Raw genomic sequence first — 27,197 nt, forward strand, 5'->3', positions numbered from 1 at the left:
CCCGCCGTGACGTTGCTTTGCCGGCGGGATGACATGTATTACTGTATAATACGCTTTTCTTTTCTGTTTTTTTACCAACGATATGAAGGCTCGGGCTCTCTGATAGAACCAATCAAAGCCGTGTAACATTTTATGACAGATTGCGCTCATTCGTGAGGAGTGGTTCACTGTTTGCATTGCCATGAAAGCCATTGCCGTGAAAGCCACCGGGATGCTTATCTGCTCCACGTCAACGGCTGCGATGCCAGCTGCGATTTGCCCGAGCCATTAACCAATGCCCCCCAGACGACACGTAAGGCCTTACTTGAACCAGATAAGACCGTGCCCCGACTGGCAGCAAGCGTCCCAGACTCACCGTGTCGGTGGTCGCCGATACGACAGCGTACCCCGCTCGGGGTAAATGCAAAGTTGAATAGCCCAAGGAGAGGCTGCAGATCGATGGGTGAATGGGGGAATGTATCGGCAGTCGGATATTACGCTCGACACACTGCATATGAGAAGTAACGCACACCTGACACTTTTGGCAGCAAGATGTGCTGCAGTGATGCCCAGTAATGTGTGTGTCGTGATGGGGACAGACAGCCACCCTTTGAGAATGATGGGAAACGACACAAAGAGTTGAGCCAAACAAAACAGGCTGTTATATCGACTTGTTTCTACTTGGGCTTCTCGACTAATGCAATCCTCTCGCCCCCTGTATGATTATACTACCTAGTACTACTATCGTATCGATATGATTATGCAAATCCCCCATCGTCCTTCCTCTTCAAGCGTCATCGTTGTCCTTCTTCGCAAGGTTCTTTTTTCTCCTCTCCGTCACCCCCGGACGCCAGCTCTCCACTTTTACCGCGTGCTGGTCCGTGCACCGGCGACACACATCGACGCCAAAACGTTCCCATTTTGCAGAACCGGGGATGGATTACGTAAGCCAGGGAGAGAGCGCTTCAGCCTTGCGTCGCGGAAAACACGTGCTGGTTGGTCCAAAGCTGGGCCTTTGCTGCGTCGGCGCATCTTTTTCTGCATCATCTTTTTTTTTTTTCATCTATTGAATTGATTCCGTTCGACATCCCCCTTTTTATCGAGATATTGAAAGAGAGGAAAAAAGGCCACAGCTTGTGAGGTGTGATTAATATCGATTCATTGTTCTGGAAACCGCTCTGTTCTGTGTTTTTGCGCACTACCGGTTGAGCAATCTCGAAACAGCGGAAAAAAAGAGACGTCGCAATCGCGAGATTCTTCAGCCTTGCGACACCACGACGACTTTCCCTCCAACCCAGTCAACCAATTCACCAGCCAACAACGGCCCTTTACACCAACAATCACTTCACCACGCAATCATCCCGCCAAAAGGCAAACCCAATAAACAAAATGGCCGTCCCACCAGCGTACCACGAATCCCTCCCATGTACGTTCCCTCCTCTCCCATTCCCAAAACACCAAAAATATCAAAGCACCAACTAACCCTCCCTCCCTCCTCACAGACATCGACCCCGAACCCTCCCCAGAAGCCCTCACCGCCGCCCGCGCCCTCATCGCCGCCGAGCAATCCACCTTCTCCCCTCCACCATCCTCTTCCTCCTCCACTTTGCCAGAACCAACCTTCTCGCCCGCCATCGCCGCCGAACTCGCCCGCATCGCATCCTCCCAACCCTCCCAACCCCTCGACCTCTCCCGCTACGAAGCTCAAGAACTCCCTCCCCCTCCTCCCAAAAAATCAACGCGCTCCAAAAAGTCAAAAACCTCATCATCCTCCTCCTCCGCAGCAGCAGTAGAAGCATCAAGGCAACCCCTCTCAAACGCCTTCATCTCCTCCTCCTACCTCTTCTCCCGCGCCCAAAACCTGTCCCTCCTCGACTCCCACGGCAAAAACGCCTGGCTCCTCGGAAACTACCACCTCGAGGCCGAGCTCCGCAGCCTCGAGCGCGACCTCGCCGCCACAAAACGCGACATGGACCTCCTCAACGCCGCCCGCGCGTCCCGCCAGAACGACGTCAAAGGCGAGATGCAAGGCCTGGAGCAAAACTGGCGCGAGGCCGTCGGCAGGGTTCTCGAGACGGAAATCGCCGTCCAGGAGCTCAGGGAGCAGATACGACAGGAGCTGAGGAGCAGGGCTTCCGCTGCTGAGCATGCTACTGCCTAATAGCGACACCAAAGAGATAGACAGGGCTCTGGTTTTTTTTACTTTTCTTGACTTTTCTTTTCTTCCTTTTGTACTCCTTTCTTCTTGCTCAAATTCTCTTTATAATTTCACTTTTTTTTTTTTTGAACTTTCATATCCCCAACAGGAAAGGGTTAATGGATAGTTATGGGCATACAATTTACAAGGCATACGGAAAGCACTGCTGGCGTCAAAACGACCTTGATTAGGTAGCTACAACATGAAATAAAACTACACAGACATCTTGATATGAGGTACAATATATTCTTTTCCTGTAACAAACAAATAACGAAAGTAGGTCGGGTAAGGAGAATTACGGTAAGATCAGAATGACCAATCACCCCAAGTCAGCCCTCAAAGAGATATCAGTCGCATTGATAACGGTATCAAACAAGGTATCTGCTCAAATAGACAATGTCTCAAAGGGAGGGATAATAACGAGGGTGGAGATGTTAGGGGGGGAAATGTTGACCAAAGGAAAAAAAAAAAGCAAAACAAAAGAGTATCCCGAAAACGCCGGTAAGCCGTGCCCGTTACATAGGGCCTCCGATAAAGCGAGCAGTCGTTTGCACGAATTCGCAATCGGCCATGTAAAAATGCAACCCTTTTGCCAATGCCCCAGCCCGCTCCCGTCACTCCCGTAGAACCGATCTGAGGAGCCCATCTATGCTCGGTACCCTTTTCATGTCCAGAAAATCCTGCCTCTTAAACTGCTAGCGTCATCACCACACCTGTAACTTATACCCGTGCAGACATTATACACCTTGAAAGCGATACAAACGCACACGTGAGGATGCTCGCTCGTTCGTTTCTTGCTTGGCAGCTTACTGCTGTAGGGGGTCCATGTCTTCCACGCCCGTCTTGACGCCCCGATACCTTGTCCTTCGCAGGAGACCCTCGACAGGGCCCAAGAGCCGTTGGAATGCGTTCTTGCCCAGCGTGGCCACCTTGACGTCCGTCGAAGCCACGACACTAGCGGCTCGCGGAGCGTCGTTAAGCAGCGCCAGCTCGCCAAAGAAGTCGCCCTTCTTGTATGACAGCACCTTTTTGCCTCCCTTGAACGCGTCTGCCTCGCCGTGCTCGAGGAGGTAGAAGGAGTGGCCAGGGTCGCCTTCGTGGATGATGACGTCTCCTGGAGCAAACTTTTGTGTTTCGAGGGCATCTGCAATCTTGGATCGTTCGTAGGGGGTAAGCGAAGACAGGATGGGCACTTCCTCCAAGAAGCTCTCGTACATCCGTCTCCGAGCAAAGGTAGACTCCATGAGGATACGACGGAATGTCACTCGGTCCAAAGCCCACAGGGTGCAGCTTCCCTCGGCAGAGATGATGGTTGCCGCACGGGGAGCGTTGTACATGAGAGCAAGCTCGCCAAAGGAGCCTCCGGCCTGGACGCTGCTGACCTTGTTGCCCAGTCCATCCGGGCCAGGCTCAATAAAGCCGCAGGGGTTGACATAGACATCAAACGAGCCTCGCTCAACTACGTAGAAATAGTCACCAGCATCTCCCTGGCTGATTACCTGTTTGTCGTGCCCGTTAGCATAATGAAAAGAAAGAATACGCGTCTTTTCTTATTGCGTTGCGCTTACCTTGATGCCCCTGGCAGGAATGGGCTTCTCCACAAGAGCGCCCAGAATCTGCGCGCTCTGCTCGTCGTCCAAGTGGTTGAAGAGGAAATTTCCCTCGATGGCATGCTTGAGTCGCTCAACCTGCTCGGGGGTCTTTTCGGTGAAGGGAGGGGTCCAGTTGTCGTAGCTGTCGGCGCTCGGCTTGAGCGACTCTGCTGAAACGGACGTCCGACGTCCAAAGTTGTACTGTGCCGGATAGCTATCGGTGGTAGGGGGGGCCCTCAGGGTCGGTGGAGCCTCGGTAGATGCGTCGCCCCCAAAAGCTCCTGAGAACAAGGGGGCGCCGGGGGCCAGATGATCGGTCTCGTCCTCCTCAACGACGCGGTGCATCGCGTTGGATGCCATGGGCGACGTGCTGCCGCCAAAGGGGTTGGCGTTGGCCCCAAAAGGGCTCGAGAATTGGCTAGACATCATAGCAAAGTGGCTGGTGGGCGACGGAGAGAATCTTGGCGAGGGGGTGCCTCGGTCGCGGAAGATGGAAATGCTCGCCGCTCGTTCGGATGCTAGTCGCGAGTTGAAGAAGTCGGCGCAGAACTGGAGGATATCGGAAGGACAGGTCTGCAGAACCTGCCGGTTGAGAGCTTGGATCTCATGTTGGTAAGCTTCTGGTAGAGACATGACCAGTGAAGGGTGTTTGGGTGACGGCTAAGTATTAAACAGATAATGACGTAAAACTCGACAAGAAACAAGAAGCAACTCGGAGAAGGAGCGTATTTGAAAGGTACAGGTAAAAGAATGACCGGAGTGAGTTGGACCTACAGCTTGCGCGGGAGGCGGGTCTGGGATGTAGAGCCGTTTTGTATGCGCGAAGCTGCGCGACGAGAATTAGCAGCACGCTACCAGGCGGCCGGGGTGCAGAACCGGGTGGCCCGCCATCGCAGACAAGAGGACGGGAAATTCAAACAGAGGGGCCAATCGACAAGGGCCGCAAGTCGTGGGCATTTTGGCACGCCCCCCAGGCCAGGCCTGAGGGACGGCGTCGTTACCGGGGAGGCCGAGATGCGAACGACTAGAGGGAAGAGCAAGGACAAGGGCTCGCTAGCACCCGATCGGGCGGCATGGCCAATGGGCTGGGCAGGCATGACAGGAAGAAAATGAAGGCAGAGAGAGACGAGGGCAAACGGGCGAGACTGAGACTGGGGGCTGCAGGACGGCGGCAGACGAGGCACAAACGCTGCGAGTTGACAGCCAAGAAAAATGAAGGTGTGGCGGCCGAAACGTCAACCCAGCGCGCCACCTGCTTGCGTCTGGAGCCGAGGAAGCAGGACAGAAGGGGAGACGTAGGCGAGAAAAAGAGAGCTTGTGACCTACCAGCAGTAGCGGGTGCAGCGGGCGAAGGATACGAAGACGAGGCTGCGGCGGCACGGCGAGATTAGATGAGGAGCTGAGAGAGAGAGGCGCGAAGAGGACAAGGACGAAGACGAAGTCGAAAGGTGAAGACGAGACGAGGGGACGGAGGAGGGGTCGTGCGACAGGATCAAGCGTTTGGATCGACCGAAGGACGGGCAAACGAAGGGAGAAGAGGGGCCGAGCCTAGAAGGGCGAAGCGGAAGACGGCGTGGGGAAGAAAAAAAAAGATGACGAGCCAAAAGGTGACGGACGCTGCGAACGAGGTTTGGTGGGCCTTGCCCGGGGGGGATGGGATGATGGGAATGCTTCAATGATGCTCGCGGTGGCGATGCTTGTTGCGGTGGGATTGGATTGAGCTGAAGGGATGATGCGAGGAGGAGTTTCCGGGAAGAGAAGCTTTGCTGAGGCGCAAAGAAATGGATGGGAATGGATGGATTTGGGGGGGAAGGGCAAGCACAGCACAAGCAGCAGCTGGCAGAATCGAGAAGCTGGGAAGAGCAATAGCCACCACGTCAACGCAGCATGACGCACAGCTCAGCACAAACACAGCAGAGCACAGCACAGCACAGCACAGCACAGCTCGGCTCAGCAACGAACCAAGAGCAGCTGCCAAACAGCCAGCCAGCCAGCAACCACCAGCCCGGCCCAGCAAAAAACCTTACAGCAGACTTGGTTGGCACTTACCTGGGATTTAGCACCTTGAACTTCGAACTAGCACCAGCTAGCGGGCGGGAGCTCTTCAGTTCTGCAAAAACGAAGCTGAGCCTAATACCTACTGTACATGTGCTGTAATCAGCCGGTGCAGAACAAGCCCAGAGAGAATGCAGAGGTGGGGGAGGCAAAAGAGAGGCGGCCGGTGGCTCGAGACAAGGGCCCTGCGGAAGCTTTCTAGAAGCGTCGCACGGGCCTCGTCGTCCCCACCCCTTGCCCTCCCAGCGCTGTTCCGCCAGAGCTTCCGCGGGCTTCGGTGCAGGGCTCTAGCAGTGTTGAGCGTGTACAGCTGCTTCTGGGCGTTGCCACTGTTGGACATGAATGTGCCAACGCAGGTACTTTAGGTACTGTGCGTGCGTACATGCTCGTACATACATCCACACCATCCAAGTTGATCAATCTGATGCATCATCATCATCATGCCGGTCTCGTCTCCAGCAGAGGTGCAGAAGTACAGGTACAGGTACAGGTACAGGTACAGGTACAGGCACAGGCACTGAACCCGGCAGCACCAGCCTGCAAAGCCATCAGATGACTCAGTCGAGTCCCTCTCCCGGCATCGTCTCGCCTCGTCAGGTACCCATCAGCATCACAGGCAGACAGGCAGACAGGCAGCACACCATGGGGGAATCTCATCTCTCCATCCCCAAGGAGGGAAAGAAAAAAAAAACATAACCAAACCGTTTCTTCCACCTAGTCTCACCCAAGCCAAAAACCCTGTCCGGTACATGACTAGCAGCAACAGGCACCCCGTACTTGCATGGGCATTCATCTCGTGGCAGTGGTGCTATTGAATTTCCTCATTTCGGGCCCTTTCACGCGCCCTGCTCCTAGTGGGCAACGGCCCTGGCAACTTCTGCCTAGCTCCAGCCTACCCAACCTGACAAGCGTAAATGAGCTTCCTACCTTACTTGTACAGTAATGTTCCTTTGTTTCCCTTTCAGATCAGTGGATGACAAAAAGGCTCGTGGATGATGATTTGATGACTTGTAACAAATCCCTCATCAGCGCAACCGTCTTACTCCTGCATCACCGGGTCTGAGGTACTTCTACTCTACGGTAAGCACTCAATCTTTGTAACTCGAGAGAATTCCAGCGCGCAAAGCACGTGTACGAAAGGTACATTAGTACACATAGGAGGTTTGCGAGTCTTCGTACCGTATTCACGCGATTGGCACGGCGTACTCCGCCAGTCACAGTGCAAATTAAGGCCTTCGCAAGTGGCGCACCCACGCCTCTCTTTGCTCATGTCATGTCCCCTTCGGAGATGACCATGAGACAACAAAGAAGGAGGGCCGTTTACGACGAATAAAATAAAAAACCATGCCATGAATCTTACAAACCGCCTTTTTTATTACTATTTCCCATGATTTTGCAACGGTCTTTTCCCTCGTGATTTATCCATCTCCTGTTTTTTCTCTTCTTTCGTGACCTGCTTCATTCGTCGCTCTCGGGCGTTGGCTGGGCGCATCGCATCACAACCTCCATGCCTGCGCCACGCTTTCTCGTACACGCACTGGGTATCAAAGTACCGTCATCTGCCGGCCGTTGCGTGACGTCGTGGCTACTCGGTGGCGAAAGAGCAAGATTACATTCTTCTCTAGTGACGGATTCAGGAGTAAGAAAGGTGTCTTCCTATCCAGGTTAGCCAAGCCAGCCAATGGGCCAGTTCTGCTGCATGTATCGAACGGCAATGGATGCCTCTCGCAAGGCGACAGCTGCAGTGCACCGGCTCAGCTCAATTGTCAGCGCTTCACGACATGCTTACGGGATGCTGCGCTCGAGTCAGAGCCTGCATCCTTTACAGATGCCACGAGTACAATATTCGAGATATACTATATATAGATACATATGGCTATTCCGTGTTGTTTTATTTCTCGCATTAACACCACCTACTGCTTTGGCACCTCCCAATAAAATACCACGAGTAAGACGCTCACGCCGGTGACCAAGCAAGATGCGCTGCCGCCATTGGACGTGTAACAACCACCTCCTCTGTGCCTCGCTCCCCCCCCCATTCGTCTGTATGTACATGTTCGCTTGACCCCTTCGCCTCGTGGTCCGTTTTGCCTTTTGCCCCCTGCCACTAGGGTATCGTTCCATACAAAATACAATTCATAGTGATGAACAAATCAACCATATAATCCCCCCCCTTGCCTCAAGAATAACAACGCTGTGGTGAAGATAATTGCAGCCGGGCAACGCCGTTTGAATCCCACCGTTGTGACAAATATTACAGAACAGGAAAAAGCAAATAAAGGAAGAAAAAGAACAAGACAAAGAAAAGAAAGTGAAAGAGAAGCAAGGCGACGTATACTCGGCTTTGCCCCAAGGTTAGCCAAAGCCTGCATGCAGCTGAGCTGCTGTCTGCTCCGAGTAAGGCTGAACCCCTGCTGAACCAACCGCGATCCATCCACTCTATTCCGGTGTGGATGTCCTGTCAAAATCCCGGCATCCCATAAGTCATAGGTGCCCTGCCAGCCACTTAATCTATCCAAAGCCGCTTACCCTGAAACCGCCCCTCCCCTCTATCGCGTTTGGGAGGAGATTCTATTCGGCATCGCCGTCAGGGTGTCTTGCTCGAAACGGCAGCAGCGATGAGCAGCCAAAAACGCTCTTTTCTTTTTTTTTTCTTTCTTTCATCATCCGACGGCGAGGCACGAGTCCAAGACGCTATCCAACATATCCATGTCGAGATTTTCTGCCCCCTCCCACCCTACTTCATTATCAAGATCCATGGTATCGGGGAGTGCGCCGTTGGTCAATCCCAAGTCGCCATTGGTCACGAGTTCCTCGACTACTGGTGCGGGTGGTTCGCCGTTGACCCAAGTATAGTCTTTCCAGTTTTCGAGCTCGCCTTCTCGGTACCCGTAGAGAATCTGCGCTGTAACAATGGGGAACTGAGAGATGCCCGAATCTGCCATTTCCAAGGCGACTCGTACGTCGGCTATGCCCAGTGGGCCTCTCTCACTGGCAGCCTTAGACTCGACAGGTAACAGGCCTGCCTTATCTCGGGTGATTTCGCCTCTCTGTGCTGCGTCTTCTTCTCGGTGAAGCTGCCGACTGTACTTGTGTGTCTGGATCCATGTGGTACCTATTCCGTAGCCCGCGCTGCCAGAATCGCCAGGCCCATTGCTCCGAGTGCGACTAAAGATTTGCGTCAAGACTTCTTTAATAAATGTCTCGGTAGCAACAGACATGAGTTGAGACGCATCAGGTGCATGGCCGTTGATAAGCCCGGCTTCATAACAAAAGGGAAGCATCCGGCCGGCTATTAGACCCATATCGGGAAATTCTCCAGATTCGACGGCGAGAGGTTGTGTATATCGTTTTCGAATCTCCAGGTCAAAGTCTAGAATCAAGGTTAGGACATGAGGAGAGGAGGAGAGGAAGACTTTTGGAAGTGGGAGTCCAAGTCAATCCACTTACTCATGTTGTTGATACCGCCGGCTGCGCTAGGGGGCACGTCGGCAGCCAAGGAGGGTTTCCGGTGTGATTCGGTAAACACATTTGCCAAGCTCTCATGAGGATCATACTGTTTTCGAAAATCAGTTGGTAATTAGATAGCGGCCGCAAGTTGAGAGCTGGCGATAACGAACCTCGTTTTGTGTGAGCTCCTTGATGCGCCGTCGATCCCGTGCGGGTAGTTGCATCACCTCTCCCTTTAGTCTCCGTTCTGCTGCGTCACCCGACACAGGTTTGCTGCCTGTCGTTGTCGTGGGCTTGTCGTTAGCACTAACCCATGGCGCAAGGCCAGCATCGGGCATCTCCCGGGTGACATTGCCGTAGATGGCAGCAATGAGCTGGTTGTGTAGGTGGTTCTTCTCGCCCGTTGGCGATGACAGTATCGGATCAATTCGACCAGAGTACTCGGTCTGGTTGAGGCGGCCTGTTTTATCACATGATGAGAACATAGTCCGGCGTGGCGGATAGGGACATGATGGCGGTCTGGTGCCATAGTGGTCGACCCATACCAGTCAGAAACTCCGTCGTAGATTCTTTGTATACAAGCCATTGCTCCGAGCTAATGGCGGCTTTCAGCGCAGCATAGAGCGGCTCAAGGTCAATTCGAGCCGGAATTATCTGGCTCGTCTTAACAGCCTTCTGGGAGCCCGGCGCAGTGAGCGTCAGCGTCTTTGTTGATAGAACCGGTGTTGAAACGCTGACGGATGGGCGGCTCAAGGCCGCGGGGTCGATATCGGGCATCGTGGATCGCGGAAAGACAACTAGAGGTGTCGCGTGCGGCGATGGAGCGGCGCGCGACGCGAGAGCAAAATCATGGGTTGATAAAGAGGATCACAGATACCATGCGATCGCTTCTATGCAATTATCTTGATGAAAAAGGCATCGTGAGGCTAGAAAGTCGATGGCAGATTCGCTGGGCTTTTCGCAGCTGAGCTGTGGGAAGGGGTCAATTGGTTAGAGTGAAGTCGAAATTTTGCCGAACGAGTGACGAATTCAGAGGGATGGTGCTGAAGAGCGGCGAGGCAGGTAGCAGGTACCCCTTGTTGGGCCCAACGCCGCCTGGGCTCTAGGTTGCAGCTACCTGGTGGCCGCTACAGCAGCTGCTACATCCCACTTTATAGCCTTCCATTGAATCGCGTCTGCGCGTGCACTCGATATCCGTTCTGTTGACTTGAGACATAGCAAAAAACGACTATAGCCGGCTCCGGCAACTCTTTGTTTCTCCTCGTTTTTCTTCACTCTCTTTTCTTTTTCTTTTTGGGAAATCCGGATTCGAGTCTTTGCTGGTCACGACAATGCAGCCATGGCACCAGATCGCGTCGCTAATGCCCTCGACAATCTGATAGTCCAAATTGTCCCCCCCAGAGGCCCAAACGAAGGCCAGGACTCGTGGCTGGCCCGGTATAACCTGAGCCATGAGCTCGTCAGAACCATAATAAACACGTAGGTTGGTGTCTGCACAATTGGATTTGTGTATTTGTTCGAAGCTCAAGGCAGCCTGCTAACAACCAGCTCTGCCATAGTCCACCTGATCCCGACATCTTGTCTGACGTCGACCGGGCCGCCGATTCAATCAAACGGAAGCTCATCCAGAGCAACCCTTCCCACGCGCTCAGATTCTCAGATCTCTACTCTCGACTTCTTGCGCTCCCAGTGCTCAAGTCGAAATGGGCAATCCTATATCTGCTATACGCTCTCGCCGACTCGCCAGATCCCAGGGCTCCCCCTCCCCCCCTCAGCATCATCCAGCCCTCGTCTTCGAATTATCGTGAAGCTGTCGCGCGAGATGCAGTCAAGAAGCGTGCTAGGGCTCGATCAAAGTCGATTCCTATGCCAAGGATAGAGGACGAGGTCATGAGAGATTCTCCAGCTCCTGAAGAACTACCACACAAGATACCAAAAGAACCGAAACGCATCGCGGAAGAGAGGCAGCCTCAGCCCGAGCCGGTAAAGAGAGACTTATCCGTCAGGGCGAGCATGCTGTCCAACAACTACGCGGAAATCGAGCCTTCAGAGACGGCCATCCTACGAGACCTTCCGTTTACACTCCAGGGCGTATCATCCACAACGCTGCCGTTTGCAAAAGATGACATCCTAAAGCTTCCGGCTACACTTCCTCTGCCACTCATATCTATTTTGCACACTCTGGCTGAGCCCTCATTACTCTATCGACGCCTCGATAACTTCTGCCAAACTCCCGCCAACGGCCTTTTAGCTCAGAGTCTACGGTCTGCAATCAGCAATGAGCTGCGATCATACCTAACATTAGTCGCAACACTTGAGGGCCAGATTCGCAAGGCACTGTCCTCCTTGGACGAAGCTGCACCGAGGGGGGGCATTGGGAAGACGGGTGTCACATTAAAAAGATGCGTGGTATGGACGCGAGAGGCTACAATGGGGCTAAGACTCATGTCCCTCATTGCTGAAGAGTCGGACAAGAAGAAGGGTGGTCAGCTCATCACTCTGATACACAGTTTTGCTTCTTCCAACGGAGATCCCGTGGTTGCCGCGTTCGCAGAGCGGTTATTGGGCAGTTTTACTCGACCTTGGTACGGCATCCTTCGTCACTGGATTTATGACGGAGAGCTGTCAGATCCATCCCTCGAATTCTTTGTCCGGGAGCAAACCGACACGCAGGAGTCTGTGCGAGTTAGGGGCAACGTGTGGGAGGATCAATACGAGATAGCCCAGGACATGATCCCGACCATTATTTCGCAAGACTTTGCGCAAAAGATATTCCTGATTGGCAAATCGTTGAATTTCATCCGGCACAGCTGCGGAGACTCGCTGTGGGTTGAGGATTATTCCAAGGCCGCTTCGAAGGAGCTGAGATACGGTGATACGGCAACGGTGGAGGTATGGATCGATGAGGCGTACAAGACAACAATGAAGCGATTGATGGATCTGATGGAGACTAAATTCCGTCTCTTCGCTCACCTCCAGGCTCTGAAGGATTACATCTTGCTGGGAAAAGGCGACTTTATTGCCTTGCTGATGGAATCCCTCGCCGCAAACTTGGATCGCCCTTCTGGCGCACAATACCGACACACTCTTACGGCCCAGCTAGAACATGCAATCCGTGGCTCAAATGCCCAGTACGACTCTCCCGAGGTGCTGCGGCGGTTAGATGCCCGAATGCTTCAGCTGTCGCACGGAGACATTGGCTGGGATTGCTTCACTTTGGAATACAAGATCGATGCCCCCATGGACGTGGTTGTTACTGAATGGGGCAACCGGCAATATCTCAAGGTGTTCAATTTCCTATGGCGAATCAAGCGAGTGGAGTTCGTGCTCCTCTCAACGTGGCGGGAGTGCATGACGGGATCTAGAAGAGTGCTGCAAAGCCCTAACCAGGCGGTGGTGCAGACATGGAAGTCAACGCGAGGCACGCTCGCCGAGATGATACACTTTGTGGGGCAGCTGCAGTACTACATCCTGTTCGAAGTCATTGAATCTTCGTGGGGCGAGCTCCAGAAGCGCATCCGCAAGGAAGACTGCACGCTGGACGATGTAATCGAGGCGCATAGGAGATATCTCGAGGACATCACGCACAAGGGTCTGCTGGGGCCGAAGCTTCGCCATCATCCTTCCGATAACAGGGAACAGACGACGTACCTCGACCAGCTCAGCGAGATCCTGCGGTCCATGCTCAGCTATCGCGACACCATCGTCGGGCTCTACGGGTGGACCAGCTCCGAGTACACTCGGCGGCAGGAGGTCGAGCTGCGCAACATGACGCGCCGCGACGACGACGGCGGCTTCTCGACCTTGGACAACGTGCCCTCGGAGTTCCCTGCCCTGCAGGAACGCCTGCGGCACCTCGGCGACAAGTTCCGCAACAGGCTGCAGGTCCTGCTGGGCGATTTGGCGTACCAGCCCGACGTGGACATGAGGTTCCTGGGCGTGGCCATGAACTTCAACGACGTGTACGCGCCTTCTAGGAGGAGGGGCAAGACGGCCTCGACTGTCTCGGCGACAACGTCGGTAATGGCCCCGTCTACTTCTGCGTCGACATTGAATGCGTCCAAGGTCTGAAGGCTTGAATAAGCCGGTGGGAGATGAATGTCCAGAGACACTACTTACTACGTCTACGAAATGGGGGGTGGAAAGGTGTATGTAGCGCTCAACAACTTTTGGTACTCTTGGTGCAAGGTGTGACGATGGCATGACATGATGTTATATGATACATTTGAATAATTTAATGAGACTCCTTGGTCTCTCAACTTGTTGCAAACAGTGAGACATTCGACAAACGCCAGCTTTGGGTAGAGATACGCGCATTGAAAGACATGTTGAGCACAGTAGGTAGCTGGAATAATAATGATGCCTACGTCCAGGAGACCATCCCTTACGCAGTCTCGCTTCTTTCGTCAGTCACTTGACGTCCTTGGTCCCTGGCTGCTCCGTGTCTTGGATGCCTTATGCACAATAAACCCCCGTGCTCTCTGAACGATCTGCTCGTGCGAGATGCGTAGAAAGCCCTGCAGTGACATGGCACCCGCATGTTGGATCTCCACGGCGTGCATAGGTATGGAACGCTCAGAAAAGTGTTGTTGGCTTGGTGTCACGGCAGGGAGAAGCAAGGACAAGGAGGGATAAACAGAGCGAGATGTTGCTCCGTAGCTTCTTCTCCATCCAGCCATAAAAACGATGACGGAGGCATAGCATTCCAAGCTGAGCCGGCTCTATCTACATCGGCCAATGAGCTCCGTTATCACATAGCTGAGATGCCCTCCTTGGATGATGGCTCATCCGCAGGGAAAAGCTTGGTAAGACATGGGGTAACTAAGGCTGCTGTAGCAATATTCAGCAACTCCTAACCAACCAGCAAAAGAGCTGAACACATACATGTAAGGGGGGGCCATTCGAGAAGCTAACTGCTAGCATCGCTAATAGTCCAAATTCGCAAAACCCAATGAGCGCTCTCGCAACCCTCTTGCGCGAAAGCAAGTGAAACAGCGAGACAAGCCAATCCAATAATAAGGCGGTTAGTTTGCGTGATGCGTGCTGCTGCTTGCTGCTAGATATTCTTGGCAGCAATGTAAAGGCCGGACGAGCTACTCCAATCAGTCCCATATGAGGCAACCCTTCGTTGTTGCACCAAATCTTGTTGGGCCCGTCAAATCACTCTTCAGGACGACGATGCTTTCTCACCCTGTTATCGGAGGGAATGAGTACCCGAGTACGACAGGCAAAAAGGTCTCGTTCTGTGTTCGGCTCAGCCTGCTTGCTGACGAGCCTGGGGGTGAACCAGAACTGGTAGCTGTCTTGGACACCGGCTTCGCCATTCGCAAGGATCTCGGAATCGAACACGCCCGTGGCCCCGTAGGAATAGAAAATAGAAACAGGGAAGAAGTGCCATTTTGAGCAATGCCATGAGCAGCTAGCTTCTGTTTGGTCAACACCCCACGAAGAAAGCTTGCGAGGGTGGCCTGCGTAGCCCTTGGCGCACAGAAATCGGGCTTTTCAATGGAGATGCCTCCAGCACGCAAGGGAGGCCAGTGGTTCTGCCGATCTGGATATTCTGTCTTGCAGAGCCGCATCGCTTGAGCTAGTACAATACTAGTAGTTGAGTGCTCGTAACTTGGCAGCAGGAGTAGTCGACATGAGTTGGGCAGATGAATCGATTCGCGAGTACGTAGACGGGCCCTGGCCCCTTGAATGACTGTCGTAATCTTCTAGAAAGGAGGTACTGTACGAGTCCGGCCAGGAAAGATGGCCTGTAGTACATGTGAAGTTGCCGGGGGAATCCAACATGAGGAATCCTCCGCCAAGCTGCCTGGTGCCGTTACAGGTGTACTGTAGCATGCAATATACAAGACGGGCATTACTCGCGTGTGCTCGTGCTGTCCAGAGAGTATGAAGCTTCCACAGGCATTCTCGAATAAAGGTCAGCATCGGGGAAGCCGTGGGAGCACCCCCTGGTCACTCTCTTCTCCCTATTTCAGGCAAACCGGGGTAAGGGGGGGATCCTGGAGCTTGGTGGAGCCACGCCATGGAAGCTCGTCCGACGGGATAATAAGGCTCTGACGACTCTCTTTTTTTTCTTCTGATGCCCTTGCTATTAGACGCATGCACGCCCATGGCTCCGTAACGAGTGTTAATGGAAGACTTCGGACGTCCTTCAACCTGTCGACCTGCCACGTCAGGCCAAGCTTCTGCTGGGCAGCATCGGGAACTCGGGGTGCTGCCTCTGTGGGAAACGAAAAAGAAGAAGAAGAAAAAGTAACTTTGGAGGCAAACAGGCTGGCGGCGACAAAGTCGGGTAACCGAAGTGTCTCCAGGCGGCAGACGCATTAATGCCCTCGGGCGTATGGATGGATGGCTGCCCTATCGGGGGCGCGTTTGCTCTTCCAGGGGGGGTTGTATGTACGTACGTGCTGTTCCATGCCAATCGTACAGAGTACCTTGTTGCGGTTGTTGGGGCCACGAGATGGATGCCTGCTTGTCCGCCTCCCAGTTACTCGTACGAGTACAGTTGAGACACCGCGGACTCGTATTTGCCTTGTACGAGTACTCGCACGTACGGGGCGCTGCAGTGGGCATTCCCGGTACCAACAACAACAAGCAAGGGCAGCGTTGGAGTCGCAAGTTTGTTTGTTTGTCCACCGCCCTCCATGGCTAGCAGCCAGACAAGTCAAGTAGGAGGCCGTCAAGTTGGGCCAAGACAAGGCAAGGCAAGGCAAGGCACCTGGATACATACGTAGAGAGAGAAAGACTGGAGATGTCGCCACCTTGAAGCATTACGGAGAGCCATGTTCCGCGGTTTTGGCATCTGCCCAAAGGTGAGCTCGTACGAGCATGAGCACAGCACAAGCACTAACAACTAGCAGTACGAGTAAGCTTCAACTGTCCCATTGAATGCTCTCCATCCATCAAATCTCCAACCCCCCCCTTGTCGACCAGCAACCCTGCAAAAGCTGTTTCCGGTCCCCACAATACCCCAAATCTCCCAATTAATCGGGACGCCGGGGCTACAGTTTTAGTGAGTCCAGTCCAGCAGCTTTTGAATTTTTGCGTGGCCCGCCCACAAAGAATCCCTGGCCCATGCCGGGTTTGGTTTGCCCAACGCTTTTGTTTTTTTTTGTTTCTTGCAAGGCCGTCGTGTGTCATTTTGATTAGCGGCATTGGCGACGTGTTCAAGCATGAATCAGCCGGTTTGAATCGTTGAAATGACGGGACAAAGTTGCGGCAAATGTGCTACAAGGTACCAGAGTGGGTTGGGGAGTGGAAGATATCAAGTACAAATCCTTGTGTGCAAGGCATAAAACACCACGCAACGAGACAGCACATGTGTCATGTACTCGATCCAACCTTCACTCGTACCTGTGCTGTATGTACATTGCATTTTCGGTTTTATTCCTTCACTCACAGTGGGCCTGTTGATCAAAGGCTGGGGCTTGTTTGCCAGCACTGCTGCACCCCCCCTTTTTGCCGCCTGCTGCTGCGAATGCGGCCTGGTTTCGTGACACCCAAGGAACTGTAGAAACTTCAACACAAGAAAATACTTTTCGTTGCTTTACTCCCGTCCCGTCACCCTGTTCTGCCTCGGTACTAGGTACCTATCATCGCTGCCAGATGCTGTAGAAAAGTTTCTTATCCCATGTGAAACCATGCATTCGTACGAGTACAAGTACAAAAGCATCGGTGCTTACCAGGTACTACTAAGGTTAGGTAGTACTAAATCAACGTCGCACACCCCCCAAGCTCCATGCTATGCAGCTTGCCACAGCATCCCCGGATTCTCACGAGTTTCCCCGGAGCGCCTCTGGTGCGTCCCCAACGGCGAGTTCAGCCCCCCCCCCCGAACTTGAGTCGTACTGTACACCGTACACACCCCCCAAACTCTCTGTCTCTGTCTGTCTCTGCCCAGCGCCGTCCAGGTACCGCCTATGCTGTTACGGCTGCATAAAAGCGGCGGTTTGACGACTGCCGAGGTACAGGTACAGCTATGAAAGCTTCCCGGGTTGATTCGTACTATACGTTAGCCGCACGCCCCCCTTTCTCTCTCTCTCTCTCTCTCTCTCTCTCTCTCTCTCTCTTTCTTTTTCCCCTTCAAACGCACCCTCTGCTTCTCACACGCCCTCCTCGTCTGGGCAACCGCCCTTCCGGCCCCCGGCTATGCCTGGCCTGGCTTGTTGTTTCTTTTCTTTCGTTTCCAGGTTTCTTCTTTTTTTTTTTTTTGCCCATGCAGTTGGTCTAGGGCCTCGATCCCTCCTTCGCTTTTATAATTCAGTCTCTCCTCCTGTCTGTCTGTCTGTCCGTCTCGGCTGCTGCTGCTGCTGCAAAAGAAAAAAAACTCGGGCCACGATCCCTTTTTCCTCTCCCAATCTCTCGCCTACAGCTGGCCTTTGCTTTCCTAGGCCCCTTTAATTCTCACACCAATTTGTTATCTCTGCTGCGATATCAACTTGGCCAAACTCACCACTCTTTTCTCTCTCTTACCTCCCTTTGCCCGTGCTCTTCATCGGCAAAATACCCTCCATCGCTACCAGCATCTAGTCCAACTCGGTCAAGATTCTCTTGAGCCTCATAATTCTTTCATCATCATTCTGCAGATCGACATCGCTGCACGCTGCTTTTGATACAGCTTTGCGAGCCGAGGAAATTGTTCGTATTCACATGTCTCTCTCCGCGCGAAAAGTCAACATTTATTCTAACCCATGAAATAATAGCCTCGCTTTCGCATCATCCAACTTGATCATCATTTGTTCGTCGACTCAAACACACAATACCGACACCATGTCAAGCGGACAAATCGCTGCGCCTTTTGCCATCAAGCCTTCCCAGCGGGCTAACATCCGGCTGGCAACGGCTCAGGACCTCTACTCCACGCTGAGCAGTTGTCTCAGCCCGCTAAAAGGACATCAGCGACCAGCCATTCCTTTTGATAATGCCGCCATGACCAAGCAAGGCGACGGCTCTGCTCATCCCATCCTTGAGGATGACTACACCGTTCCAGCGCCACCTCCGCCTAGCCCTGTTAGTTTCAGGGCCGACCGCTGGCCCGCGCCAGCTTGTCACTAAAGGGGCCGAGAGCGTGCTGTTACACTGCCTTCAGCCTTGCTCCTCGGGGTCGTAAAGGGTCCAGCTTATACAGCTGAATGCACAGTGTGGCCGGGCTAGCCCCGGCAACATTCATCCTTTGTTTCGTTCCGTTATTCAATTAGGGTTTAGATGGACGGCCTTTGTACTGTTTTGCGTTGCGTTGCTCGCCTTTGTTCCCTCTTGAGATATGAAGGAGGTCTTTTTTTGGAGTTGGGGTGTTTTAGGAACGGCTAATGGGCAAAGGGTGGAAATACAAACAAAAAACAGCCCTGTGGATTGCCTGCATCTGCCCAGGCCAAGAACTTGGCAGAGAGCACGGTACAAGTGGCGGCGGATTAATGGTTTTACGGGGTAGGAGTCTTTGTCTGCTTCAGTCAGTTATCTTTGGGTCGAGCTATTCTCCTCCTGTAATCAAATGGAACCTTTTTGTGGATGCTGCACTACCTTGCTTGGCTGAATGTCTCGCTGCACGGCAGAATGCCAATTTCGCGATGCGTGCCAGAAAGGAACTAGCAATGCTCAGCCTTGAAGTGATACAAGACAGTCGGAGGGGGATTGACTCATAAGAGCGGTCAGAACATGTCAGCCATTGGATATTATGCCACCTTCTTCGCAACAAGGATGTAACTGCAATTATGCACGCGCCCAATCAGTTGCTGCTTTGCCACCATCATTGGCTTACACGAGATGCCACAGAAGGAAGCTTGCCGCACAATGCCATTAGCGACGAGGGCCGGAGAGGGTGGCAATTGGCGGCTTCTCTTGAGCGGCGCAGAAGCACAAAGCAGAACCTATTCAGCCGGAGGCCGTATAAAATATATATAGATGAGCTGTATTCTGTATGGTGCACACGGACTAATGATGCGCCAGATGCGTGCCGTTTACGAGAGGTAGCACGGCGCGATGGAGGTAGATGGACGCTGAAACCAGATTTGTTATTGCGATGAGGTACATTTAGTACCTAGGATGAGATGGGTGGGACAAGGCCAACTTATACGGGCTGAAGATTGATTGAGTCGACTGCTATGAGTTGCTTCATCGTGTGCGAAAAGGGCTTGTAATTATATTGCTCGATATATGTTATTGGTGTCGTTTTAAGGTTAAGATATTTCGATATCCTCTGCTTAGACACTGAGGTGATTTCCTTATTTGGAAACGCATCTATTGTTCCTCTTACTATCTCGATGGATAAGGTCGCAACAGCCTTCATGTTCAGATACTCATTATGAGCCATATCTTCAATGGTTTCGCTATTATTTTCTACCTCGTCTCATGAAAGATTGGATCAGTAGCATCTCGCTGAAGATAGCCTTTGCTGCATAGATAGATTCCCTTGGTTCGTATAGATAGCCTGCCTATTTCGTTGTCAACACCAGGAAAGGCTCATCACGACTCAATTAAAGCCAAGATATCCAAGACATGAGGCTGTCATTGTTGCTACCTAGAACGCTGCTATCCTATGATGAATCGGTCATCCCGGAACAATAATCTGGTCACGAGAATCTGGGTCGTTGGTTTGGAGACGGGGAGGTGCGGAATCCAGAAAGTGTAGTTGCCGAAGAAGAGGTCACACGCCGTTTGCGCAGCATCGTGAAGGTTCAGCTCAAAGATGAATCTTTGATCAGCAGATATTACTCAAAATAAAGAAATATGAGCAAGTCTTGGCAGAATTGCTGCTCTGGGCGCATGGAAGAAAAGTATAAGTAGGTAGCCGACGTCCCGAGTTGCAATATCATGAAGAGCTTCAACCACAGACAGATAGACAACACAGCCATCTCTCTAGTCTCTTCACCTTAAGTTATCCACTGGTTACCTACCTCGATTTGATCTTGAATATCCCAAGAACCGCCAATATGCAGCAACTCTCCCAACTTGTGGCCCTCGCCATGCTCGCCACCTCGGCTCTGGCCGGTCCTGTGCAGCCCAGAGCGCCCGCTACCGACTGCTATATAAACAAAGACACCGCCTGGTGGATTCCCCAGGGATCCCCTAACACGGCTCCCACGGTGACCCTTCGGGACATTTGCAAGCAGGGCGGCGTTGGAGGATGCCAGCAAAACCTCGGGCGGTTCTGTGTTCTCGGCGACCTCGCCTACTGCGACAGCCTCGAGGACACTCTCAGCGTCTATCAGGCATACAAGGGTGGCCACTGGGAGTTTCCCTCTGTGATTCAGTGCGGCAACCTGGCTCTCAGCATCGCTGCTACCTAAAGCACAAACGCTGCTTTACGGTATGATCGGGTTGTGTTAAACACCGGTAGGTTGACAGAGGTGCCACCGACCGACTTATACTCGGCCCATCTAAAGCGTCTTCAGACTAACAACGTTTCCAACAAGCCAGGTCATTATGGAAAAAAGAATGGATGGCCTGCTAGGCATAAAGGATATCACTGTCAAGGGACTGTATTTTCAGTTTACTCAACTCAATGCTTTTACATGTACATATCGGAGCGGATGGCTCTTTAGGATCTTGCAGTCTTGGTGCGAATAGCGCTTCAAGAAAATATAAACACCTGACGAGCAGAGATGCTGGACGCTATTCTTCATGTGATTGCGTGTAACAAGCGTTGAAAAGTAGAGGTCTTTCCGATGCAAGGATAATGTGATCCGATATCTTCTCATACCGCCCAATTTGAATAAAAGCATCAATCTCATCAAAACTTCCCATCCAGCGCTGGTGCTCGTCAAAGTAACCGTTCCGTCTCGGGAAAAGCGGGTCCCCGCGGGGCTCGTGTCTTTTGGCCCGAAACCGCGTCGTTGCCGCGTCTGCGGGTCGCGTCGACACGAACAGGCATGAAGCCTTTTTTTTAGAGAGAGAGAAAACCAGCGCTTGGACTTTCCCAACCCTAGCAAATCCGTTGTCGAGGCAATTTGGCTCCCCGTTCCTTCTTTTTCTTTTCTGACTTTGTAGCTCTTGCCAATTTGACTCTGCACTTTGCGTCTTGCTTTCCCGATTTTTTCTTCTTCATCTCTGCAAGCAACTCACTCTTTCCTCGTTGTCATTCTGCAACCGTGATTCTTGCTCAAGCCGGCGCGCATCATTCCTGCCAACTGAAGTTTTTACGTGGTCTCGAGTTGGTACAGGTTAGGCGCATTGCACTGCACAGGAAGGAACAAGGAACAAGAGAAGCAAGCAAGCAACAGCAACAGCAACAGCAAGAACCATGGCGCGAACCACGAGAAGCCGCAAAGCCGAAGCTCCTTCTGCTTCTGCACAGCCCATCAGCAGATTCGCTCGCGTCTCCAAGAGCCAGGCTTTCCCCGAAGCATCCAAAAAGGCCGTCATCGCCAACCCTGAACCGACGAGGAAGAGGAAAGCTGTAGCTGTAGCTGCAGCTGCAGTCGACAATGCCGAGAGCAACCACCCCCGAGCCACCAGAAGGACCGTCTCGTTCGCTCCAAGCAGCGATGAGGAGCCGCAAGCAACACCTTCGAAGCGTGCCTGTCGGAGAGACTCGACAGGTGACGAAGCCGTGACGGTGACAGTCGCAGCGGCGCCTTCAGCCGTTAAATCTGCGCCAAAGACTCCGGTCAAGGGGAAAAGGGTTGCCAAGTCAACGCCTTCACGGGCTGCCGCTGCCCACAAACCCAGCGAGTCGACCATCATCGCAAAGTCCAAGCAGGATGGCAAGGCCAAGACTGTGCAGACAAAGCTCGACGCCTTCCGCCAGAAAAAGACTCCAGCCCAGGGCATTGAGGCCGAGTTTGGCCCCGAGCTCGTCGACCTGATCCGTCTGCACAAGGCGTTTCTTAAAACCGTCACCCTCCAAATTGCGCACAACGGAACTATTGTACCAATCGACATCTCGTCCATTGCGCCACACATCACTCGTACTTGGGGCAAGCGACAGGTCACAGTTGACGACATCCGAAGATGCATTGCCATCCAGACGTCCACCCGGGATGCCAATGTCGTCTCTCCCTTTATTGTGTCCGACTATGGCCGTGGCAAGATCTGTATAGAGTTACACCCTGACCCTGACAATGGTTCAGTGGCCATCCACGAAGAGAGGCTGTGCAGACAGTTTGAGGAGAACCTCCGGGCTCTTTGCGCGAATCGAGCCCACGAGGACATGGCCGATATGGACGTACCTCTCGCCGACTTATCTCTGGACGAGCTTCCCCGTGCCGAAATCAAAAACATGGACCATGGCATCAAAGCCAACCCCATCCTGGCCAAGGGACACGACGCTCTATCCGCTCTCAAGGGAGGGATGCTTGCGAAGCAGCAAGAGAAGGAGACCAAGCAGCAGGCCACCGCCGCAATGATAAACCCCGACGGCACCAAGATGAGCCTTTTGGATCGTCTACGACTCAAGCAACTCGCCAAGGCCAACGAACCTCTTCCCCCATCAGGGCCCGAGCTCCAGCGCCGAGCTGCTTTGAACCGAGTCATTGACGTAGCCGCTACGATTTCCATGCTCAGCTTGTCAACCCCCGCATCTCTGCCAAGGCAAGCCTTTACCATGGGGCTCGTTTCGGACAAGCTGAAAGACTCTCTACGAGTTCCTGTTTCAAAGGAGGAGGGAATGATTTGTGTGCGGTTGATTGCCACCGAGGTTGCACCCGAGTGGCTCAAAGTTGTTACTATTGGCGGGAGGGAAAACGTTGTCATTCAGAGGGGCTCTCAGCCTGTTGATCGAGTCATCCAGGAGCGAGTACAGAAGCTGCTCGCGTGATGGAACAAATTTTTCATCTTTTGCGTCCTGCTTCAACTAATCTCATAATACCTGGATACTCTAAACACAAAGGGGAGGCTTTTGTATTCTTATATCGAGGGAAGCTTTGAAGCATTTTTGATTGTTTTCAACATTGCATTGCGCTGCGTTTTGATGGTACTGTTATATATCTACATCACGACGAGAGACGGTCTACGGGAGCTTCTGATGTACAAGACAATGGCATGCGTTGGAGTATGGAGTTTTTGCATAAAACCATGATTCAAGAAGAAGGTTCGGATGTATACTAGACACTTTGATAGTGTAAAGAAACTGGTGATTTGTTGTTTCATTCAAGTGGCCAATGCCGTGATGGGAATTCAACTACTGCCAGCGTGTAAGATACGTAGAGAGATACGGCAATGCATGTAAAAGGAGATTTTGCCTTAGTACGGATCTTGGCCGATGGGTACGGCACAACAAAACGGCTGTTTGCTCTGCATCGCAATTGGATTGCTGGAGCCCTTTTGTTATCGTGAATGGAACCACTTTGTTGATAGGAAACGAATTCGTCATGCGTATGCATTAGTTCCCGCAACTTGGACGAAAATCACCGGATCCTGAAGAAAGGCCCCTTGCATTTGTAGCCACAACAATGTGAGCTTTTTGGCCCGTTAGATGATTAAGGTAGTTACATGGCTTTCACACCGAAAGCCCATTCGGCCCCCAGCCTCTTTGGAGCGCCGAAGCACGGCCGTTGCCGGAGGACAGAACAAGCCATTCTCTAGATATCGATCAAGTAACCATTACGAGTGCGCTCTTCCTCCGGTTCTCGCAGCATAATGACTGCATCAACTTGCATGTTTTATCATCGGCCACTGCACCAGAAAAGGGGGTGTACCATCGAAGGACCCAAAGGCGGGCCGATGGCGGGCTTTCGTAAAAAGAAAAGGGCTTCAATGTGAAAAGTTACGCCCCTCTGCCGAGGCTTGTAAAGTTGTCCGGCTGCGGCTCCGCTTCCCGGGAGGAGCTTCGTCCGATAACGATGACCGGAGTGGAGAAGCCCGCATATAGGCTTCTTGCTTCGGTTACTAGATTTCCTTGGACGAACATATCGTGATGTGTGAATTGATATATTTTACCAGTAATCACCCTCCCTTCTCCTAGTTATCTGAAGTTTGGCTTCTTAGTCTAGATTTGGTATATCGACCTGTTGTGATATTTTCCATTCTGTAATGAGAAATCCTGCTTTACTGTACGAGGAATTTTTTTTTTGTTTAGGTGCAGAATCAACGACTTTTACCTTGGAAGAAAAAAAACATTCTCTGCGTTTCTCATGGCAGCCTGTGACGTTTTTGCACGCTGCCTCGTTGCCTTGATGTGCTAAAAAGACGTTTCTTTGGCTTCTCGATAGAGGGGAGTTCCTTGTCTTGGTGTTAGTGTGAATCGAATACATCCCGATCCGCAACCATGACGTCCACCGAAGAGAAACAGGCTATACCGACAGCCTCTCCCGAGAGTAACGGCATCTCCGAGCTGCCACAGCCGCCATTGACTTATAAGCAACCCTTCGAGAGGATAACCGAGCCGACAAGGCCATTGGACGTCGTGTATCGATCACCATCTCACGTGTCTGGCCCAGACGTATTAGGCCCATCGTCGGTACCGCCGCCGACACCGCCGCCGTCTGGACCCCACGAAGAAGCAGGAGATGAAGTCTACGACCGCGTGTCGCCGCACCGCAAGCATGTCATCGTGACAATCCTATCGTTTTGCGCTTTTCTGGCGCCGCTGTCAAGCACGAGTGTTCTGGCTGCTGTCCCCCAGGTGGCAGAGACATATCACACGACCGGGTCCATCATCAACGTGAGCAATGCCGCGTACATGGCGCTGATGGGTATATCGCCGGTGGTATGGGGGCCCATGAGCCAGGTGTTTGGCAGGAGACCGGTAAGTTTGGCTATTTCTTGTTTCCCTTTGCGTGTCCCATCGTCCTTTGAAGAATGACAGGGACGGCGTAGTTCACATGCTGATTTTATATAGATGACACAGTTAACTACGGTGTTGTTTTTCCTGCTGAGCATAGCTACTGCTCTTGCCCCAAATCTGGCATCCTTCTTCATCTTCAGAGCTCTCTCTGCTTTTGAAGGAACTGCCTTTATTTTACTGGGAGCAGCTTGCATCGGGTACGTTCACCAATACATCGGTATTTGCAGTAGGTAGCTGACGATGGCCAACTTGCGTATTAGCGATATATATCGCCCTACGGAGCGAGCAACAGCTCTCGGATGGTTCATGTCTGGAACGCTAATCGGCCCTGCCGTCGGCCCCTGTATAGGTGGCATCTTGGTGACTTACACGACGTGGAGGTCCATATTCTGGCTGCAGACGGCATTGGCTGGCACGGGAGCTCTGGGCGTCTTCTTTCTTGTGCCGGAAACCATCCACCGCAAAGCAATTGACGACTTGCAAGACCGCTCCAGGAAAGAAAAGGTCATAGCTATCCTTCACATGACGAATCCGATTCGAGTGATGCGCCTGTTCAGATACTGGAACCAGGTGTTGGTGGCATTTGCCAGCTCAGCACTCGTCTGGAACATGTACAGCTTGCTCACGCCGATTCCTTACGTATTGAACCCGCGGTTTCACCTGGAGTCGCCGTTGGTGTCGGGGCTCTTCTATCTAGCCCCTGGCAGCGGCTACCTCCTGGGGACATTCATGGGGGGAAGATGGGCAGACAGAACGGTCATGAAATGGATCAAGAAACGCAACGGCGTACGCATCCCAGAAGATCGTCTACGGTCCGCAGTGCCGTTCATGGCAATTCTCATGCCGAGCTGTATCCTGGTGTACGGATGGGCGGTTGACAGGGCCGTGGGTGGCATTCCGGTTCCGGTAATCATGCTCTTCCTGCAAGGCGTCGGCCAGCTCTTTTGCTTCCCCTCTCTCAACACGTACTGCTTGGACGTGATGCCCGGACGCGGCGCAGAGGTGACGGCAGCAAACTACTTTGTCAGGTACCTGGCAGGATGCGTGGCGACAGCCGTGGTCCTTCCAGCCGTGGAGGGCATTGGTGTTGGCTGGTTCGAGACGATATCAACTGGTTTAGTGATTCTCTCGACCATCGGAGTCATGGCCACCATTCGATGGGGCAAGGAATGGAGAGAAAATATCGATGCTAAAAAGAAAGGCCCAGCCAATGATGAGGCCGACGAAGTGACGGACGTGGACGACAGTCAACAACAAGAGGAAAAGGCCGTCGAGGGTGAGAAGCCAAAAGAAACTGTTTGATGAGATGTGCTGGCGATTAGAGCATAGATCTTTTAGATGCTGATGGATGAGCGATGAGTATAAGTACACAGCAACATTTATTCCCGATATAAGGGGTAGTGCGATGAGGTGAGCTGGAATATGATGCTCGCATGCAACATAGAGGGCGGCGATACTCTCGAGGCTAAAAAATAGGCTATATGGTCATGATAATGAATAGAGTCCACGAATTGATGATTTAAAGAATCACCCTTTTCACATGGTAAAGGCGATTCACTAAATCCAGAAGAGGGAGAGAGACATATCTTGCTTCATGATGCCGCCTCTACATCAATCGTGCAGTATCGGAGCTGCTACCTGTTGTGGTTCGTAGGTTTGAGCATCGTCGTCGTTGTTGGGTATGTGGAATAGCAGAGCCTCCACTCCATGCAGGATACAGAGTTTACACGCTTCGCGTACAATAAGCACAAAGCACACCTCGTATATCTGACGAGGAGCACTTTGCATGTTGCTCCGTAAAATCCCCGAACGCAGGTTCTATTTTTAACCCGAGCAAGCGCCTCTCTCCTCTTGTCATTATGCTGTAATCCACCTCGTATGAGATGTCTTACCTTGTGATTGTCTCAGATATCGGCGCCAGATGTAGCGAGTCGTACTCGGCAGCGGCTGAGTTGGTTGCGACCATCCCTTTGTGTCCAAGACATGCATGGGGGTGAGCGGCATCCAGAGGAAGCCTCACGTCCAGGCAGCCCGGCCTATCGAATGGGAAGCCAGCCTGGAAGCTTGGAAGGGGCTTAGCGAAGACATGGCGACCGTTGGCAGATTGCTGGACGGGTATTCAATCCGTAGTCGAGTCTTGGCGGCCGACTCTTGTCACCCTCTGCTGCAGACGGGCCACTTTTATGACTTAGGC

At 52.5% G+C, this 27,197-nt stretch overlaps 8 protein-coding genes across 8 annotated transcripts; 6 read left to right on the forward strand and 2 right to left on the reverse strand.

The window, feature by feature from the left end:
* Window positions 1–1,368: 1,368 nt before the first annotated feature.
* Window positions 1,369–2,140, forward strand: Triagg1_6194 (uncharacterized protein; the record flags this gene model as incomplete). Its single annotated transcript, XM_062900791.1, has 2 exons — window positions 1,369–1,405; window positions 1,482–2,140. 2 exons carry the CDS (start codon window positions 1,369–1,371, stop codon window positions 2,138–2,140), a joined length of 696 nt encoding a protein of 231 aa, XP_062754740.1.
* Window positions 2,141–2,982: 842 nt separating this feature from the next.
* Window positions 2,983–4,865, reverse strand: Triagg1_6195 (uncharacterized protein; the record flags this gene model as incomplete). The annotated part of the gene is made up of 4 exons (XM_062900792.1): window positions 2,983–3,675; window positions 3,745–4,428; window positions 4,543–4,594; window positions 4,645–4,865. 4 exons carry the CDS (start codon window positions 4,863–4,865, stop codon window positions 2,983–2,985), a joined length of 1,650 nt encoding a protein of 549 aa, XP_062754741.1.
* A 3,621-nt stretch (window positions 4,866–8,486) lies between these two features.
* Window positions 8,487–10,050, reverse strand: Triagg1_6196 (uncharacterized protein; the record flags this gene model as incomplete). The annotated part of the gene is made up of 4 exons (XM_062900793.1): window positions 8,487–9,196; window positions 9,274–9,379; window positions 9,444–9,733; window positions 9,819–10,050. 4 exons carry the CDS (start codon window positions 10,048–10,050, stop codon window positions 8,487–8,489), a joined length of 1,338 nt encoding a protein of 445 aa, XP_062754742.1.
* A 562-nt stretch (window positions 10,051–10,612) lies between these two features.
* Triagg1_6197 (uncharacterized protein) lies at window positions 10,613–13,344 on the forward strand (the record flags this gene model as incomplete). Its single annotated transcript, XM_062900794.1, has 2 exons — window positions 10,613–10,752; window positions 10,833–13,344. The coding sequence occupies 2 exons, from the start codon at window positions 10,613–10,615 to the stop codon at window positions 13,342–13,344; spliced, it is 2,652 nt and encodes an 883-aa protein (XP_062754743.1).
* Window positions 13,345–18,051: 4,707 nt separating this feature from the next.
* Window positions 18,052–18,336, forward strand: Triagg1_6198 (uncharacterized protein; the record flags this gene model as incomplete). The annotated part of the gene is made up of 1 exon (XM_062900797.1): window positions 18,052–18,336. The coding sequence occupies one exon, from the start codon at window positions 18,052–18,054 to the stop codon at window positions 18,334–18,336; it is 285 nt and encodes a 94-aa protein (XP_062754744.1).
* A 1,874-nt stretch (window positions 18,337–20,210) lies between these two features.
* Triagg1_6199 (uncharacterized protein) lies at window positions 20,211–20,567 on the forward strand (the record flags this gene model as incomplete). The annotated part of the gene is made up of 1 exon (XM_062900798.1): window positions 20,211–20,567. One exon carries the CDS (start codon window positions 20,211–20,213, stop codon window positions 20,565–20,567), a length of 357 nt encoding a protein of 118 aa, XP_062754745.1.
* A 953-nt stretch (window positions 20,568–21,520) lies between these two features.
* On the forward strand, window positions 21,521–23,035 carry Triagg1_6200 (uncharacterized protein; the record flags this gene model as incomplete). Its single annotated transcript, XM_062900799.1, has 1 exon — window positions 21,521–23,035. The coding sequence occupies one exon, from the start codon at window positions 21,521–21,523 to the stop codon at window positions 23,033–23,035; it is 1,515 nt and encodes a 504-aa protein (XP_062754746.1).
* A 1,449-nt stretch (window positions 23,036–24,484) lies between these two features.
* Triagg1_6201 (uncharacterized protein) lies at window positions 24,485–26,305 on the forward strand (the record flags this gene model as incomplete). Its single annotated transcript, XM_062900800.1, has 3 exons — window positions 24,485–24,964; window positions 25,058–25,200; window positions 25,264–26,305. The coding sequence occupies 3 exons, from the start codon at window positions 24,485–24,487 to the stop codon at window positions 26,303–26,305; spliced, it is 1,665 nt and encodes a 554-aa protein (XP_062754747.1).
* Between the last annotated feature and the right edge of the window lie 892 nt (window positions 26,306–27,197).

The sequence above is a fragment of the Trichoderma aggressivum genome (genome assembly GCF_033847375.1).
Source record: "Trichoderma aggressivum f. europaeum strain CBS 100526 chromosome Unknown scaffold_024, whole genome shotgun sequence".
Classification (NCBI taxonomy): domain Eukaryota; kingdom Fungi; phylum Ascomycota; class Sordariomycetes; order Hypocreales; family Hypocreaceae; genus Trichoderma; species Trichoderma aggressivum.